Source organism: Camponotus vicinus, unplaced genomic scaffold (assembly GCF_025532165.1).
Source record: "Camponotus vicinus isolate PSW18456_S1 unplaced genomic scaffold, iyCamVici1.0 SCAF_9, whole genome shotgun sequence".
NCBI classification, from domain to species: domain Eukaryota; kingdom Metazoa; phylum Arthropoda; class Insecta; order Hymenoptera; family Formicidae; genus Camponotus; species Camponotus vicinus.
The window spans coordinates 74,427-94,216 of NW_028141981.1; the positions used below are offsets into that span (position 1 = coordinate 74,427).

Consider the following 19,790-nt stretch of genomic DNA (forward strand, 5'->3'; position numbering starts at 1 on the left):
GCAGGAAGCCAATCAGAACTCGCGCTGGTAATAAGCAGTATGTAAGCGGTATGTAATGCGGTTAACCAAATTCGATACATGTAAAAAGAATGAATCAAGGTTACGTTCCAAAACGTCCTCACCGAGGAAAATTTTACTCGATGGCCGTTCCGAAACTCTATTAAGCCTTCCCGATTGGTTCAAATCGGCCATCGAGTTAAATTTTCCTCGGTTACTTACGTTTTGGAACGTAACCCAAGGAAGCTTCTTGCGAAGATTCTCCACATTTGTCTATATATTGAACTTGTATATAAATAATTTATACATTTTCCCACAATTTACATTTTCTATATCATGTACAAAAGTTAAATATAGACGGTCACTTTTAATTACCGCCTTCAAATCGTATCGTGAAAGTCGTATAATATGTATATGCATGATATATTTAATAAAATAATTGGATTTTAAGAAATTAGAAAATATTTTAAACATTCGGAAGAGATCCTTACCACAATGGCAGAGGTAAAATAAAATCCAACTTTTATGTAATCAAACTCTATTGTCTTTGAATAATTATCATTTTGCTCTTTTACCAATACTCAATACCCATACAGCACAGAACATTGCAGTAATATTGCGGCAATATTGCAATGTTGCTGCAATGTTACAACAATATTAATAATATTGCTGCAATATTCGGTGCTGTATGGGTATCTAACATTAAATCAATTGATTTTGAATGTTGCCTATATTATCTTGCTCTTCATTTTCCTATCGTTAATTTGAGATGGATAAGGAAAAGTCATATTATTTCAGGCAATGAATGCAGACAATACGATATGTAATTCTATAATTATCTATTGTGAGTATATTCTATGTCTACTAGATTATATACTGATATTAAATGTACATTGCTGTATTGCACATATACTTTTTATATACATGTTGGAATTTTAAAAAATTGGAAGAGAAGTGAGAATTAAGAATATTTATTTTCAGATAAAAAATGTGCTGGAAAATGGCAAACCTTTTTATATAATCCTAGTGTTTGTATGTACATTCTCAAATTTAAGGAACAGTTTATCCATAACCCATTTCTGCAAATAGTCACCTTTGTTGCTATAGCATCATTATTAACACCTATTCTTCTGTTTATTGTATTTGCTATTATCTGTGCAATATTTGCATTTATTGGTTTTGTGATAATTCAAGGTGAGAAATAATATTTTCATTCCTTGTCACAAGATTATATAGTTAGCGTATTCCTACAAGTATGTTACATTTTCAGTGACAGTATTGGCCATTGGTGTGAGTATTTTAAGCTGCATACTTTTCTGCATTGTGACTACTTTTGTAACGATAGGATTATATGTCCTCTTTACTTTTCTTTTTATTTATTATATATTATATTATACAAATCGTGCATTTAATCTCTTAACTTGGAAAAGTCCGATAAATTTTAAAATATAGATTGTTATAAATCTTAATGAAATTTTAAAAAAAAGTAAAAATTAAAAAAATGTCTACCAAATAAATTATGGGTTTACATCGCAGATTTACTATAATATATAATATATATTAGTATTCAAATACATCTTCATGTAAACATATATATATATATTCTAAAGGTAATTAATTTAAACATATCTAAATAGGGGATGATAGATTTAAATAAATATAAAAATGGTGAAATCAGTATACCTATTTTCTATTTGATTTTAATGTATTAATTTCATGAAATATATAATCGGTTTAATAAAAATTTTATTCCATGCTTTGCAATGGCAAAAGGTAATCCTATTTAGAATAAGCTACATAAATTATCAATTATTATATAAAAATTATCGTGTGATAAAATTCAGTTATTATATAGGAATATGTAGTAAAAAACAAACAAATGCATTAATTTTCAATGGTTTTAATATAACCATCAATGTTATATTAATTATCAATATTGAGCAAAGCTCAAATTAAATTGAGATAAACTTGAGACAAAAAAATACTCCAGTCATAAAGTATAGTGTACACAATGGGTGCATCCAGAAGCACAACCACTCACTGAGCGGCTAAGTAGCAATCGAATGTGATTGGTCAATTCAAACATAGAAACCAATCACATTCAATTGCTACTTAGCCGCTCAGTGAGCGGTTGTGCTTCTGGATGCACCCAATGGCTGCGTTCAGCAGGAAAAGCTGCTTTGCAACTATGGAGGGAAAATTCGTCGATTCGTCGTGCGCGATTCGTCGTTCGCACTGATTCGCTAACCGAGCGGTTTTTTGACGAAACTCAAAGGAGACGAATCATTACGAATCAATCCATTCGTGTCGCGCTACACTATGCGTAATTGGTTCGTGTTTCTCTTTGATAGGTTATTGCATCAATTATAATGAAGAGAGAGACAATGGAGAGCTGGACAAATAATCGCGTGCTTGAATTTGTAAAAGACATAAGAGAATATATATGTTTATGGGATCCAAAAGATAAATATTATAGAAAAAACTGGTCGAAGTAACGCGAACTAAGAAACGACGAATTACGAATTACGAATGATATACAGCGAATCGCGAATAGTGTGGAAAGTTTACACCGACGAATAACGAATCTCCCTGAATGACCAACGAATCTTTATGAATCACGAATTACGAATCGCGAATTATGAATCACGCATAGTCTGGCGCTAGCTTTAGATTCAGCCAAAATTAAGAGCATACACCAATCAGGCTCACAAATTTTACAACAGTTGTAAAGCAGCTTTGGCTGCGTTCAGCAGGAAAAGCTGCTTTGCAACTGTTGTAAAATTCGTGAATCTGATTGGTGTATGCTCTTAGATTCAGTCAAAATTAAGAGCATACACCAATCAGGTTCACGAATTTTCAACAGTTGCAAAGCAGCTTTTCCCACTGAACGTAGCCAATGTACAAGATAACTATATCATATATTGTATTATAGTATTATAACTTTCATATTAGTATCATATGCAAAATGTTTGAAACGTTTTGTTTCTGGCTTTACTATTTAATCACGTAATATTTTTTTGAGGCTGAAAATGAACGTTGAACGACAGCATGAAAAGGCGCCTTTATTCTCTCTTCCTCTCTCTCTTTCAGAAAACAAAAGAAAGGGAAAACATTTCTCATATACATCTATATATGTATGTATATACATCACACACTCACACGCATATATATATATATATATATATATGTATATATACAACGGATATATAACGCAATATAAATTGTCTGTAAAGTTCTATCCAGATAAATTTGCATAATCGTATAATATATATACATGGAGAAAGCAACCAATCATGTGTCTAATATAAAGAATGCCATATCGCTGCCTTCTTTATATTAGATGTGTGATTGGTTGATTTTCTAAACATATGTATGTATATATACATTGTACGGTTGTACACGTTTACTGGATAGGTCTTTACAAAGTTGGAAAGGCGCTCACATTCGCGACGTGCACACCCGTCATTGTTAGCGCTTGAAGAGGTTAGTAGCGAGGACAAGACTCCTCTTCCAAAAGCGTGCATCTCTTGTCAACGAGAAAGATTAGTCCGTAAGTTTCGTTTTATAAGCTTATAATTTAAAGAAATACGCAACGCACTTGTGACATGTAGCCGATAAAATTGTCGATTTATTTCGTGATAAATCTCTACAATTAATAAAAAAAAACGGCGGTGTATGAAACAAATTCAAGAGAATGAATGTGCTAGCGATTAGCAAATCTACGAAAAAAAAAAAGAAAAAAGTGACAAAGAAAAATGAAAAACGGTAGATCTTGCAATGTCACTTTGAGAGTGATTGAACGAAGGCTGTTTGAATTAATAGGGTGTACATTTCCGAATAAGGTATTCTTAATGATCGAGCCTCTTCATGTTTCTAGCGCTGCTATGTGGTCGTCTATCGAATTACATTTCATCTACGATGTAACAGACAGTGGCGGGAATACAAATTATCTTCTACTGTTCTACTGTTTTCGATTTTACGATCTGTCGTCAACAATTGATTAGTGGCTTATTAAAATTGCGTTGCACGCGTAATCTATAACGTAAGATAACGCCCTAACCGCGATAACAAACGATTCGAGCAATAATTGCGGATGTCGTTATCGTTATAAACCGCCAGCTTGCATCACATTTGTATGTGTGCGTGTCGAAATCTCTTCTCCGACACACAGATCTCTTTTGATTTATAAAATTTCAATTTTCCATTTTATACAAATATATAAAATGTAATGTGTTTGGTATTCTGACGGTATGACGTGAATATGTGTCTTGTATTATTTTGAATCGTTCTGAATCACGATCTCGCGGCTCTGGTACAAGTACGGGCGCGGCCGCGACCGCGCTCGCGCGACCCCGTCTATTTCGGTGAATCGAAATCATTTTTCGATGCACCATGTAAGGAGCGCAGGAAACGATTCACTCTTGATTCACATCGTCACGATAATCGAAAAGGCACATCACTGCAGTGAGTTGGTGACACAGTGTCGCGTTAAAGTGTATGGACGTGTATACATATGTATACGCGCGCGCGCGCGCACACACACACACACACGCACACGCACACCCCCCTGCATTGGTAAATATATCGATTGAGAAAAAGTGGCCGAAATACATACATACATTTCTTACATATCGGTCGTATCCGTTTAATGACGAAAAGCTAAAGAGTGGGAAATCTATTTATAAAATTGGGGTATGTTTCATTCCGCACGCCCGCGGTGCCATAGCGCGACATGGGCACACGACACTAATTTATTAAAATAACCTTACAAACGCGTTCGCGCGCGCGCGCGCTCGCGCGAAAGCGACGTATCGAGATACCGCATACTTTTCGCACATAGAGATCTAGAGGTTATTTGATGTTTAAATAGTTTTCTTTATCCAAGCGTCTCTCTCGAAAAGTTCAATTTTGTAATTGACAATAGGTGTGGAGACATGTCTTTCCGCGTGGTGCGTACCAGCAAGTTCCGCCACGTGTACGGAACTTCTCTGAAACGTGAGCAGTGTTACGACAATATTAGAGTGTCCAAATCATCGTGGGACTCGACATTTTGTGCCGTGAATCCCAAATTTCTCGCCATTATCGTAGAATCGGCTGGTGGCGGTGCTTTTATTGTCTTACCGCACAATAAGGTAAGCCCCTGCCTTTAAATTTTTCTTTACATTCTTGCTTTTTATACATCAGTTGTTTTGGTCGATTGAATTTAATTGATTTAATGTCTTACGTATGTTGCTATGCATTGAAAAGAATATATATTTTTGTCAGTACTTATTACACACACACACACGTGTGTGTGTGTGTGTGTGTGTGTATACTCGTTTTTTTATCAGATAATAAATAGATTCTTTCATATAGTGTAATGTGGAAATATATTTTCCAAATAATGGTTTATAATATATCGAAATATTATAGGTAGGAAGAATACCAGCAGATTATCCTTTAGTAGGTGGACACAAAGGACCTGTGTTAGATATTGCATGGTGTCCACATAACGATAATGTAATAGCATCTGGTTCCGAAGACTGCGTTGTCAAAGTATGGCAAATACCCGATGGAGGTATTTCTAGGACATTGACCGAATCGATAGTAGATTTGCAACTACATCAACGCAGAGTCGGTTTAGTGCTATGGCATCCATCTGCATTAAATGTATTGCTGACAGCTGGTTCGGACAATCTTGTTATTATCTGGAATGTTGGTACAGGAGAAGCTTTAGTACGCATTGATTACCATCCAGATGTGGTTTATTCCGCATGTTGGAACTGGGATGGCTCTCGATTAGTCACTACATGTAAAGATAAAAAAATTAGAATCTTGGATCCAAGGTCAGGTGAAATATTAGAAGAAGCTATAGCACACGAAGGAAGCAAAGCGACTCGTGCCATCTTTCTGAGGTATGCAATTCTTACATATAATTCTTTAACATTTTATTCTATTGTTTTCTCTTTTTCTTTTCTCTTTTCTTTTATTAAATATTTTATTCCTATGTATTTGTGTATATTATAAGATTGATGCGCCAATTCAAAAAAAAAAAAAGATATAGACGTATTTTGAAAAGTGTGTGTGTGCGCGCGCGTGCGCGTGCGCGTGCGTGCGTGCGTGCGTGCGTGCGTGCGTGCGTGCGTGCGTGCGTGCGTGCGTGCGTGCGTGCGTGCGTGTGTGTGTGTGTGTGTGTGTGTGTGTGTGTGTGTGTGTGTGTGTGTGTGTGTGTGTGTGTGTGTGTGTATAATCTTCCAAATACTTTGTCAAGTATCAATCTTCACAAGTTGGAGAAAATAGGGCTTTACTTGGAAAGAAATTAGTACTCAATGTTACTTTGTTTCATTTTAAAGCTAAATATATATACATAAATTTTGTACGCATCAATCTTATTCTACAAAGAATATATATTATCTAATTATAAATATTGTTATTCCATTTTGGAATATATAAATATGAGATGCTTAATGTACTAAATTTTATCAAGAGAGAAATGCTTTATTTAAAATTTATGTAGACCTAACATAGAAAATACTTTTTCATAATTTCATTAATATACTTACACGATATAATTTACATTGTTGCATCATATTAAAATAACATTTAAAAGAAAGGATGCACTAACGAGTGAATTTTGCATGAGTGTGGATGTTGTAAATATATAGATAATGAGTAAAAAAAAATGTAAATATTGTTACACAACTTTTTTATTTTTATTATGGCAGTACATGTAAATTATTTATATAAGGTAACAACTATAAAAAGAGAATATTAAACATAATCATCAAATGGTATACATCCACCTTTTTACACAAATACATTTGTAGATACAATGTAAACAAATTATATTAAGAAATTGCCAGATGATTTTTTAAATACAGCCGCAATATTTTTTAGAATATTATTTTGCTCTACATTTTCCATTTCTCATCTTTTTTTTCTATTTTTTTCCTTTTTTTTTTATTAGATATTTTCGCGCGTACATGATGGTATTTATTTTTCGCATCTCTCTCCGCGAGAATATTTTATGAGAGAAATATATTTAAACACACGCACGTTAAAGATACATTTACTTCTTTATCATCTTATATTTCCGGTTTGTGTAGTGCAAGATTGTGTAATTTTTAATGGAAAACTCCCAGAGTGAATTTTCAACATGACGATGCTGCCAACTTAATAAATACGAGTGTCAAGATGTGCGCTCTATAATTCTCCATAAATGTTACAGTAAGTATTGCACATCAACTTGTTAATCAAATTGTTAATCAACTTGTAAATGTTAGAATGCGAAAGTAAATACGTAAGTTATATTGAATAATAATTTTGATAGAGATATCTTTATAAAATATCATAATTATCACATTTATATCTGTGAAAGGAAAAAATACGAAATATTATATCCAAGGGAAAGTTTATTTGAGCGATAGCACTGCACATAATTATTTGCATTGTAATTATAATTTCTATATATTTCTATACTGCAACATGTTGAAAGATGTTTTCTTTATGTGTGTGTTAATAAGGTGGATGTTGTAAAATTTTGATGATTAATTTTCATGTATAAGAGAATGTGATAATCAGATATTAGTAATGATGGATAAATATGCATGTATTGTACACTGCTTGATCCATTCCATTGTTGCTTGTCGCTCTAGCGTTATGCTAGAGCGACAAGAAACAACAGACTGGCATTATATGTGTGTGTGTGTGTGTGTGTGTATGCGTGAGTGCGTGCATGCACACATACGTGTGTATATATACATATATATAGTCGTACACACACACACACACACACAAACACACACACACACACATATATATATATATATATATATACACATATACAAAATTTATAATGCGCGCGCAAAGTGAATATACAAAATCATTTTTACTGCAATACACGCCAAAAGATTCATATGTTAAGTAACGAAATTATGTTACTACTACTGTGTAAAGCCAACGGCACACCGTACGATTTTTCGTACTGGATTTGATAAGATTTAGTAAAATACTAAAAATGCACCAATCAGAATGCAGCATTTCTAATATTTTACTAAATCTTATCAAATCCAGTACGAAAAATTGTACCGTGTGCCGTAGGCTTTATATAGTACAGATTGATAAAACTTTCGTGCATTTTGACAAAGTTATTTGCATTATATTTTCAGGGGTGGCTTGATTTTCACGACAGGTTTTAGTAAAATGTCGGAAAGACAATATTCTTTGCGAGCTCCCGACATGTTGGGTGAACCGATAGTTATGGTAGAATTAGATACGAGCAACGGGGTTATGTTCCCTCTGTATGACCCTGATACAAATCTAGTGTATTTATGTGGCAAGGGTGATTCTGTGATTCGATATTTTGAAATTACACCCGAACCGCCTTTTGTTCATTATATCAATACTTTTCAAACTCCTGATCCTCAACGAGGTATAGGAATGATGCCAAAACGGGGCTGTGACGTTAATAGCTGTGAAATAACCAGGTTCTATCGATTAAATAATTCGGGCTTTTGCCAAGTAATATCCATGACAGTGCCGAGAAAGGTAAGAGAACGTGTGAAAAAGAAAATAATTGTAAGGTATCAAGATCAATTTTTTAAGCAAACTAATAGTACTATGCTTATAATATAATTATATTCCAGTCTGAGCTTTTTCAAGAAGACTTGTATCCTGATACTCCTGGTGATACAGCTGCAATCTCAGCGGAGGAATGGCAAACTGGCACCGATGCAGAGCCTGTATTAATATCCTTAAGAGATGGTTATCAACCGTCCGCTTCCAAAAATGAACTTAAAGTACAAAAGAAATCTAATATATTGAGTAAAGGAGCCAAGGTTGCGTCTAATGCTGCACAGGATACCGTGCAAGTTTTGCCAGGAGCTTGTGTATGTGTATCGAATATTTGTTCCCTTTTATTTTTTTCTGTGGCTAAGCATCTTGATCAAATAACTTATAAATTTGTAATTATTCGTTATTTAATTTCTATAGGAAGAGTTATTGAGGGAATGCAGAGAAGAAATAAGAAAATTAAAAGCCGTAATCGTGAAACACGAAGGAAGAATACGAGTGTTGGAATCGGCGGTCGCTCTTCAAATGAAAGAGGAAGAGAGAAAAGAAAAATCAGTTTCTCCAGATGGCAAAGAAACACTTGCTTCTGACGAAGTGTAAAAAGCTCCAAATTTTGTTTTTGACAAGATTTCGTTGAATTGACGTTGCATCTCTAATGTGAAAAAATTTTTCACTAGAATTACTAATATCCTATGATAAGAATGATCATATATTTTGATATAACAATTTGTGTAAATAGTAAGTTTTAGCAATGCCGTGTGTCTCGACTCTCTACAACAATCTTTGCTATTTATTGTACATCTACATTCATCGTACATTCTTTGCATTTGTATTATGTTTATATACACATGTTATATATATATATATATATATATATATATATATATATATATATATATATATATATATATCACAGTTTGTCTTACATGATAATGTATGTCTCTAGAATTAAGTTTTTGCTCCATATGATATAGTATAAGAGACTTATGTATATGAATCTTTATACAAATATTTTATGACGTACGCGAGTGCCTAACTTGTACAGATATTTGCTGTTAAATAACAAAGAGTATTATTTTGTTTCGACGCATGATTTATATATTTTTTATTGTGCAATGATGCGAATCTAAACTTCGTTTTTCGTGAACACTCCTAGATATCATGATGGTGACGTGTCTAGGAACATTGCGATTGATCGCTTAAAGTTGTATTGTATTATAGATTGAAGGTTAAAATAGACTAATTAGGAATACATTTGGAAATCCTATCCGCAGGATAAAGTAACATCAAATCGATCAATCAGGATAAAAAGAGCAATCGTTCCTCTATCTCGATTGGTAGGTTAAATTTCGTTCTACCCCACGGGTAGGATTTCTGAACGCAGCCCTGATTGGTCAATTCCAACCTATAGTGTAAAACGGGCTTAAAGGTTTTATTACATTAAGACGCATTCACATCTTGACAGAAAAGCAGAAGCCAATCAGAACTTGCGTTGATAATAAGCAGTGTGTAAGCAATACATTAAATAGGCAAAAAGTAGAAATTGTAACAATCAGCGCGAGTTCTGGGGGTCGATTGTGTATCAAACAACTTGGTGAAAATTACAAAAGTGAGCAAATGTACTAGAATATTTATAATTTCATTAGTCAACATCTAGTAAATTTGCTCTCTTTTGTAATTTTTACTTAATAATGTGATACACAATTGACCCCCTGATTGGCTTCTGCTTTTCTACCAAGATGTGAATGCACCCTAAGGCCTTTGCACGTAATAAATGTTTAATAACCGTAACCGTAATGTATGGAAGAAATTAATCAACCACAGTTGAACGTGAGAAGAATAATTGAATACGATTGGTTGGTTTCTTATGCGTCGTCTACAATGAGATTTTAAGGAGACTTAAAGGTGAAAGCACATAAAATTGCATAGGCGCATAACCATAAGCATAAGGAAATTGATTGGTTCACAAATATATGCATAAGAAAATGAACCAATCAATTTTCTTATGCTTATGGTTATGTGCTCCTGCAATTTTATGTGCTTCCACCTGCAGTCTTAGGCTGATGGCAGAGAACGAAATGTTAGCGCTTACGTCTGTCGTAGTCATGGACGTAAAGTAAGGCAGAGAAAAACGTACATGCAACTTACGTATACGTTTTTCTCTGTCTTACTTTACGTTCACGACTACGACAGATGTAAGCGCTTACATTTCATTCTCTGCCATCAGCCTTAAGCTAGCGCTAGACTATGCGTGATTCGTAATTCGCGATTCGTAATTCGTGATTCATAGAGATTAGTTGGACATTCAGGGAGATTCGTTATTCATCAGTGTAAAGCTAGCGCCAGACTATGCACGTTTTCGCGAATCGTGATGCGTGATTCGTATAACGTTCGCGAATGATGTGGAGGGAAAATTCGTCGATTCGTCATTCGCACTGATTCGCTAACCGAGCGGTTTTTTGACGAAACTCAAAGGAGACGAATCGTTACGAATCAATCCATTCGTGTCGCGCTACACTATGCGTAATTAGTTCGTGTTTCTCTTTGATAAGTTATTGCATCAATTATAATGAAGAGAGAGACAATGGAGAGCTGGACAAATAATCGCGTGCTTGAATTTGTAGAAGACATAAGAGAACATATATGTTTATGGGATCCAAAAGATAAATATTATAGAAAAAACTGGTCGAAGTAACGCGAACTAAAGCCTGTAGCCAATCAGAAGGCTTATATGCCACTTTTAGAGGCACTTTTATCGATAAAAGAGGATTCAGAATATGGGCCTTTATGTACAAAATCAATGGGAGTTAGCGATCTAGTTATAGTATAGATATCTGTGATCGCATTGCTTCAATGGGAAACGTGAGGCATTAGCAGTCCATAGGTATATAGTCAAAGATATAGATATATCATGTCTGTGATAACCTATAACCTGGTGAAGCAATTTACTGAAATCACGTGTAATAAAATAATTAACATTATGTTATCAATAATTAACATTATATTATATAATTAACATTAATATTATCATTAATGATTTTTTAATTAATTTTATTATTAACGCGACATGGTAAATATTTATTATATTATATTAATATATGATGACATTATATAGTACATAATTTCCGTTTTCATTCCGTTCCGTAAAATGTTTGCCATGGGGAACCCGGCCATGTAGAGGCGGAACGGAATCATTCTGATTGGTTAGCCATCATATAGTTACTTTTCCGTTACTATTCCGTTCCGCTATTTCTTTCTCCATCGGGACACATCCTTACGCCTTAAGGCTCGGTTGCACCAACGTTATTTTAGCTTTAAGTGAAACTTAAATATATGTCTATCTTTATCTTTCTTTCTAAATAAATAAAGACAAACATATATTTAAGTTTCGCTTAAAGCTAAAATAATGTTGGTGCAACCGGGCCTAAGTCTCCTTAAAATCTCATTGTAGACGACGCATTACGACTCCGTCACTTAAAGCAAGGTTGTGGACCAAGCATAAGGGCCTCCGCACAAGGTGTTCCGTATCGCATTACGTTACTTTAAGTATAGATCGTAAATTTAACTCCGTACGTAAAATTAAACTTCCGTCAACGCATAGAAGAAATCGTAATGCGTCGTCTACAATGGGATTTTAAGACTTAAGATTTAAGAAATTGACCAATTACAATTGACTTTAGAGAAGGATAATAAATATGATTGATCAATTTCTTAAATTTTAAGTGTTAAAGTGTCATTGTAGACGTCGCTTAACGTAAAGACATGTCTTTACGTTACAATTTCTTCTGTGCGTTGACTGAAGTTTACTTTTACGTACGGAATTAAATTTACGATCTATACTTAACGTAACGTAATGCGATACGAAACACCTTGTGCGGAGGCCCTAAGGGCCGTAAGCCCTACTTGCCGCAGCGCCTTACGCCACCTTAAGCGTCGTCTACAATGAGATTTTAAGGAGACTTAAGGCGTAAGACTTAAGTCTCCTTAAAATCTCATTGTAGACGCCGCATTACGTAAGAATAATTATGTTACGTGACACGTAAACCAATCCTATGCTCTTAATTTTGACTGAATCTAAGAGCATACACCAATCAGGCTCACGAATTTTACAACAGTTGCAAAGCAGCTTTTTCTGCTGAACGCAGCCAATGGCGCCAACTAGCAGTGATAATTTTTTACCTTCCTATCCCTTCTCCGCGATTTGAGTCTCGAGTCTCCTATTTCTAGTCTTCATGCTTTCGCCGAAATTCAAGCTTTGGTTAATCAGTCGCCGTCGGTGGTCGTCGGTGGTTATAAGCCGTTGGTTTGAAACGCTTTATCGCGACTGCTCCACTATCAGAAGAAAGATATTGGAAGACATGTACTTTCTGAAATTTTAATGTTACGACATTCGGTATAGGCGGAGAACGCGTCTCCTCGTCTCACTGTGAGTATATATATCGCTATTACTCAAAGAACCGGCTCGAAAGATCCAATTCTTTGCTCGCCTTGCTGCCTGGTAATACTATTAAGCGTGTCATTCGTTGGCGCGGCAATGTAAAACTTGCATGACATTTATCAGATACTTGGCGAACGAGGATTTTGGTATCGATTCTCAAATTTTGAAAATTGACTCGGTTCGAGTGTTCGATCGACTGAAAGAGTGAAAAACACAAGAAGAATGTGCTAAACAATTAAAAAACACAAACGCATAATTAAAGATACACTTTGCGTGTTTGTAAGTTGTTGAATAAAGCAGACTCGATGTCTCAAGTTTATGTATTACGAGTGAGTCAAGACAGAGTTAAGAAGACAAAGATTAAATAATGCGTAATAAGTAGTGTATTGAATATGTGTCTAGTGCTGATGCGAGTGACATTTTCGAAGCATTTGGCACGGATATACATGCTAGATCTTTGAGTGCTATTTTAACTGCAACCTTGCGACATCGAATTATCCGACATTATGTTCTCATGATATGCGCACAATAAAATTCCAAAGTACAATATAATATGATATAATATATCACATTTGTGAAATTTAGTCAAATTTCTCGATCTCTAGACTGAGAGATGCAGCAGTCGGTAACGATCAGCGGTATCGATAATTCTTATCCAACATTTTTTGTATAAATTCATGTATAAAAACTAAGAGAAATTTCACAATAACGTATCTTAATGAAAACCGCATGTCCCTACGGTACTTTTTTCTGCATTTTTTCAGTCACACTTAATTATTACTAGATTAACTAAAGATCAAGATAGTGTGTGCCGCTAGACATAGTTGCGTATTATCTCGACACGTACGTAGATTTCTTGAGATTGCACGAGTCGATTACATGACCTCGTGTGTAACACTGAATCTCACTTACGTAATCCCACGTGCTTCTTATCAAGGTTGTCGAATGAAATCCAGTATTTGCTGTACACTACTCTACATATATGCGCGTATATGTGCAATGAGGAATTTGTACGAGTAGGATATGTGTGTATATAATTATAATAATATGAAAACTTCAACTTTGTGTCTCGATAATTTTACAACACAATGCACACTCTTTAAACTATTTATAGTAGACGTATAATGAACGTTCTCACGAGCGCACATAAAAGATGTATCTCCCCAGTTTAGGCTTTTTTCTCCGTTTTTATTATAAAAATATATTTATTACATTAAATAAATTTTAAGGACATTTCACACATTTTAAGTATACAATTTGCTATATTAATATATCACACACACACATATATATATATATATATATATATATATATATATATATATATATACAGGATAGACCATTTTAATCAATACACGCGAATATCTCAGAAACACTGCACTTAAATCGAAAAATGTTTCAGATATAAGTTGTATGGCTTGAAGGGGGACATAAGAGAGTACCATTGGTTTGACCTTGGGTGGCGTTGTCAAGATCAGGGCAAGGTCACTTTGGATTTTTTAAATGGAACTCCCTATTTTTTATTACATATTCTTGTAGCTCATCTCGAGAACTTTCCAAAACACTATAATTAAGTTAGTTTTCATTAAGTACTTTCCGAGTTATGAGGCTTGAATTCATTTCTTAATTTTACATAAACCGTAAAATATCTTGTAAAATATTCTTTTTTCGATTATCTTATCTTAATACTTTTATGTACAAAATAATGAGAGGAATTAATTGGTATAAAGAAAACCATCCATTTAAAAAATCCAAAGTGACCTTGCCCTGACCTTGACAACGCCACCCAAGGTCAAACCAATGGTACCCTCTTATGTCCCCCTTCAAGCCATACAACTTATATCTGAAACATTTTTCGATTTAATGCAGTGTTTCTGAGATATTCGCGTGTATTGATTAAAATGGTCTACCCTGTATATATATATATTTTTATTATTATTATTATTATTATTATTATTATTATTATTATATACACTTATGTATTTATATATATATATATAATGTAAATTTTGTATTAAATATGAAAATGTGTACATGTATCATGTTTTTTGATTTTAGTTTTTTTCAACAAAATCGACGAGTTACGTGACAGACAATGGCATCACTTAGATTGTTTGTAGCTGGAGCGAGTGCCATAGGTGCTGGTACTCTTACTTCACACTTTCTTTTGTCGGATACTACGGTAGGTACATATGCGGGATAATTGTAATGCAATCAAAGATTACTCGAAAGCTGCAAATACATGTGTTTCTTAACTTTATCATTGTGTATGTTATATATATTACAAATAATACCTCTTATATTTGAATTTCACTTAAATTCTACATACTTGTTTATTTCTCAAGGTATTGATGGTTATAGGTACATGCTGAAAAAGGAATACCAAGACCGCCTCCAAGAACTTTACCAACACGAGAGAATCAAGTACAGACTTTAAAGTCGCAAGAGTACGATGTACTAATAATTGGGGGTGGTGCGACAGGGGCAGGATGCGCTCTGGATGCTTGCACACGAGGTAAGTCTACTGCCTTGCTTTTCGCTCGCTCGAAAAAAAAAGAAAAAGCAACAACGTTATACTTTCTCAAAAGGTTTGAAGACTGCGTTGGTCGAAGCCGACGACTTCGCATCTGGAACTTCTTCCCGAAGCACAAAATTAATTCACGGCGGTGTACGATATTTGCAAAAAGCCATCATGCAGTTAGACATCGAGCAATATAGAATGGTAAAAGAAGCACTCCACGAACGTGCGTCGATGCTGCAGAGCGCACCGCATTTAGCGCATCCATTACCCATTATGTTGCCAGTTTATACGTACGTTTATGTGCGCTACGAGCATAGTTTTTTTAATGATGCTTGACTTTTTTCACACACACACACACACATATATATGTATATATATATACATCTATTATTTTTGTCAGATGGTGGCAGATTCCTTATTATTGGTTCGGCATTAAGATGTACGATTTCGTAGCAGGTAGCAAAACGGTGAAGTCGTCGTACTATCTGAGTCGATCAAATGCTTTGGAACTTTTCCCGATGCTAAAAGGCGACAAACTGACGGGAGCTATTGTCTATTATGACGGTATTCGTCCTCGGACGCAATCTCCGTTTTACAATTTTTACATGAGATATAGCGTATAAAGTATATCTATCTTATCTACTCTTAAATGTGTCGTTTGGCATATAATACAGGTCAGCAAGACGATGCTAGAATGAATTTGGCAATCGCTATGACAGCTTCAAGACACGGGGCGACAGTTGTAAATCACGTTAAAGTAGTTAATCTGCTCAAGGGTCTCGACAAGGTATATACATTAATATGTATGTTTTAGTAGTTGTAAAATGAAAATATTTTCCAAAAAACTTCTAAAAAACTCTTTCCACCCGAAAAAAAAAGGATGGCAAACGTGTCCTCGTGGGTGCTCACCTTAAAGACGAACTTACGGGAGAGGAATGGGACGTAAAGGCTAAGGCGATAATCAACGCAACCGGCCCCTTTACCGATCATATCAGAAAAATGGACAATCAAAACGTTGAATCTATGTGCGCCCCGTCTTCCGGAGTTCATATAGTGCTACCAGGATATTACAGGTAACATAAAAGAGAGCTAGCATATTAATATACGTGTATATAATACATTATTCGTGTCTCTTGAATCTCTACAAATAATAATTTTTCTCTTTACGATTCTCTTTGCTCTAGTCCTGAACAGATGGGCTTACTCGATCCAGCGACGAGCGACGGCCGTGTAATCTTTTTTTTGCCGTGGCAAAAGCAAACTATCGCGGGAACTACCGATCTACCGTGTGAAGTAACGCATAATCCTCGACCCACAGAAGACGAAATCATGTTCATCTTGCAGGAAGTGAAAAATTATCTAAATCCGGACGTTGAAGTACGCCGCGGGGACGTTCTCTCTGCCTGGAGCGGTATCAGACCCCTTGTTTCCGATCCGAACAAACCAAACACTTCATCGCTTGCCAGAAATCATATCGTGCACGTTAGTCCTACGAATCTCGTCACAATAGCAGGTGGTAAATGGACAACTTATCGAGCCATGGCTCAAGAAACCATTGACGCAACCATAAAAGGTACATTAAAGCGGATTAATCAAAGACACCAATTTTTTTATATGTATACGCGTACGTGTGCGTATGTGTGCGCGCACGCGCGTGTGTATGTGTCTCATTGATACCTGTTTAAAGCTTGTGACCTACAACCTGAAAGACCGTGCCAGACCGATGGTTTTCTTCTGGAAGGTACTCAGGGCTGGAGTCCTACAATGTACATTAGATTAGTGCAGGACTTTGGTTTAGAATGCGAAGTCGCGCAACATTTATCCAAGAGTTACGGAGATCGTGCGTTCGCCGTAGCTAAAATGGCTTCTTTGACAGGGAAACGATGGCCGATTATTGGAAAAAAAATTCATCCGGAATTCCCGTATATCGATGCTGAGGTAAGTGCTTCTCACACGAGTTTGAAATCAAGATCTACAATTAATTAAGTTAACATCTTCACATCGAATATCCGAAATATATTTATACTTTTCAGATACGTTATGGTGTACGAGAATATGCCAGAACCGCGATCGATATGATCGCGCGTCGATTGAGACTCGCTTTCCTCAATGTGCAAGCGGCTCAAGAGGCATTGCCAGTCATCATAGACATCATGGCCGAAGAATTGCATTGGTCGACAGAGGAAAAGAAGAAGCAACATCATGAGGCCAGTGAATTTCTCGCACAAGAAATGGGTCAAATGGTGAATCGTGCTTCTCGCGACAAGATTCCCATTAATCTCACCAAAGACGAGATCCAGCTCTACATTAAACGTTTTGGAATTATAGACAAGGACAAAAAAGGATATGTCTCTATTAATGATATTAGACGAGGATTAAAGGTTTGCATACAAATTTCAATATGTGTTCCATGATACTTTTTTATATCATGCTTCTCTCCTCTTTAATTGTCATCGATATCGATTGATCGCCGATGTGCAGTTATTAGGTATAAGAATGCACCAGGACGAGATGCACAACTTGTTGAGTGAAATTGATCTTGCTTACAACGGTCAAATGGAATTACAAGACTATTTGCAGGTAAATCGTCAACCATATACTTGACATATATTCTTTTCTGCTCCTCACAGCTCTTTGGAGATAAGGAAGTACCGGGTGAAGAACTTCATGAAATTCTACGCGAAATCGACACCAATATGAATGGTCAAGTTGAATTGGATGAATATCTTCAGGTCTGTGACATTGCGCATTGTGCACACAGTCACAGTCACAGATTTCTTGTTTTTTTCTTTGCTAACACTTTTCTTGAAGCGATGTTTCTTTTTCTTGCTCGTATAATTATGTGTGACGCTAAACCGATAACAATCTTCCAAACTGATAGATAAATTAGTAATTAGTAATCTTTTTTTCATCTTTTCATGTTCTTTTTATTTTTATATATATATATATATATATATATATATATATATATATATATATATATATATATATCTCGCATGCCGTTTTACTATAATATACAAATATCGAAAATTATATCGTTTTCTTGAATATCTTTTCACTAATACATCTGTTTGTATTAATCATCTGCTACATACACGTATGTGTTATTTTTACATATAGATGATGTCAGCTATAAAGTCTGGTCATGTGGCATACTCGCGTTTCGCACGGATGGCTGAAATGGAGGAAGCGCATCACGAAAAAGAAATGCTCAAAAGGCAAATAAGCGTTGAGAGATCGGGTGGAGGACTATGAAGAGAAACTTATCCTCTTATATGCTGCAACGTTTTGAAATATTTTAATTTTATTTTATTTGAATGTGTTTCATTATTATATATTTATTATAGAATACCAGTACATTGAATCAGTGCATCGACATACGTGCATCGGTACGTCGAAATTGAGAATCAAATAACCCCTAGCAAAATAAAACTATATGTGAATAATAATTTAAAAAGATATTAAACTTAAATAATTCACGATACTCGGACACTGAAATTTTATCGTATCTTCTCTTTGCGCGCATTCTTCGCGCGTACATTTTTTTTTATCGACATGTAAAATTAAAATTACATGTACACATACGTACACACATTAGTAACTAAACTTATATGTGTGCATCTGCACACGTGTGTCATACATATTTTAAGGAGAACATTTTAAATTTATCCAAGAAAATTTCTTTATATTGCAGCATCCGTGTATTACTTGCATTGCATATTATGTACAAATTACAGAGTATTTACATTCTAATTGTACAATATATACATGCTGATGCGCCATAACGAATACAATTGCGTTCTATTATTGTTATGAGAGTGCACTCTATGTAAGATAGAAACTTTGTCACGCTAAATTGTCATACATTTGTAATATTTATAGTATGTATTTACAATTGTACATTATGTATTATTTAATTTAGAATAATTGCTCTCTTTTTCTCATCGATATTTCTCTGAATAGTGAAATTGTGAATATATATTGTAAAAAAATATTTCGAGCACGTTGAACAAATCGTGCCGTCGTTCAATTTTTGAAACTAAACTTATATAATAGTGTAAAGTATTATTTGCTATTGTATCTCTTTCTCGTCATTTACATTATACATATATTAAAATTGTACAAATTATGGATATATGTTGCAAAAAATTACTTTATTATCATCGTAACTTGATGCAATTGATAATTGTACTGTTTTAAATTATTTCATAATTGTCAACATCAATAAAGTTGATGTCAAACAAAGGACTTGAAATTTTATTCTTCGTTATTTGGAACAAATTT

General features: G+C 34.8%; 2 protein-coding genes across 9 annotated transcripts; both read left to right on the top strand.

Annotated features, from left to right (window-relative positions):
- The first annotated feature begins 3,343 nt into the window (after positions 1-3,343).
- Coro (protein coronin) lies at positions 3,344-9,633 on the top strand. 5 transcript variants are annotated; one of them, XM_083108877.1, is made up of 6 exons: positions 3,344-3,480; positions 4,922-5,129; positions 5,410-5,891; positions 8,145-8,523; positions 8,622-8,864; positions 8,968-9,633. In XM_083108877.1, exons 2-6 carry the CDS (start codon positions 4,932-4,934, stop codon positions 9,145-9,147), a joined length of 1,482 nt encoding a protein of 493 aa, XP_082965003.1. In that variant the 5' UTR covers positions 3,344-3,480; positions 4,922-4,931; the 3' UTR covers positions 9,148-9,633. The 5 variants fall into 5 exon arrangements, with proteins under 5 accessions (XP_082965003.1, XP_082964999.1, XP_082965002.1 ...); XM_083108873.1 differs by having other exon boundaries at positions 3,415-3,547; XM_083108876.1 differs by lacking the exon at positions 3,344-3,480 and adding an exon at positions 4,189-4,461.
- Positions 3,406-19,751, top strand: Gpo1 (glycerophosphate oxidase 1). 4 transcript variants are annotated; one of them, XM_083108871.1, is made up of 12 exons: positions 3,406-3,547; positions 15,044-15,167; positions 15,347-15,500; positions 15,574-15,796; positions 15,907-16,070; positions 16,181-16,293; positions 16,386-16,579; positions 16,691-17,079; positions 17,194-17,444; positions 17,540-17,887; positions 18,137-18,238; positions 18,627-19,751. In XM_083108871.1, the coding sequence occupies exons 2-12, from the start codon at positions 15,081-15,083 to the stop codon at positions 18,759-18,761; spliced, it is 2,160 nt and encodes a 719-aa protein (XP_082964997.1). In that variant the 5' UTR covers positions 3,406-3,547; positions 15,044-15,080; the 3' UTR covers positions 18,762-19,751. The 4 variants fall into 4 exon arrangements, 3 of the variants coding, with proteins under 3 accessions (XP_082964997.1, XP_082964998.1, XP_082964996.1); XR_014440430.1 differs by lacking the exon at positions 3,406-3,547 and adding an exon at positions 12,744-12,973 and having other exon boundaries at positions 17,988-18,238; positions 18,627-18,675; XM_083108872.1 differs by lacking the exons at positions 3,406-3,547; positions 18,137-18,238 and adding exons at positions 12,744-12,973; positions 17,988-18,086.
- The last annotated feature ends 39 nt before the right edge of the window (positions 19,752-19,790 follow it).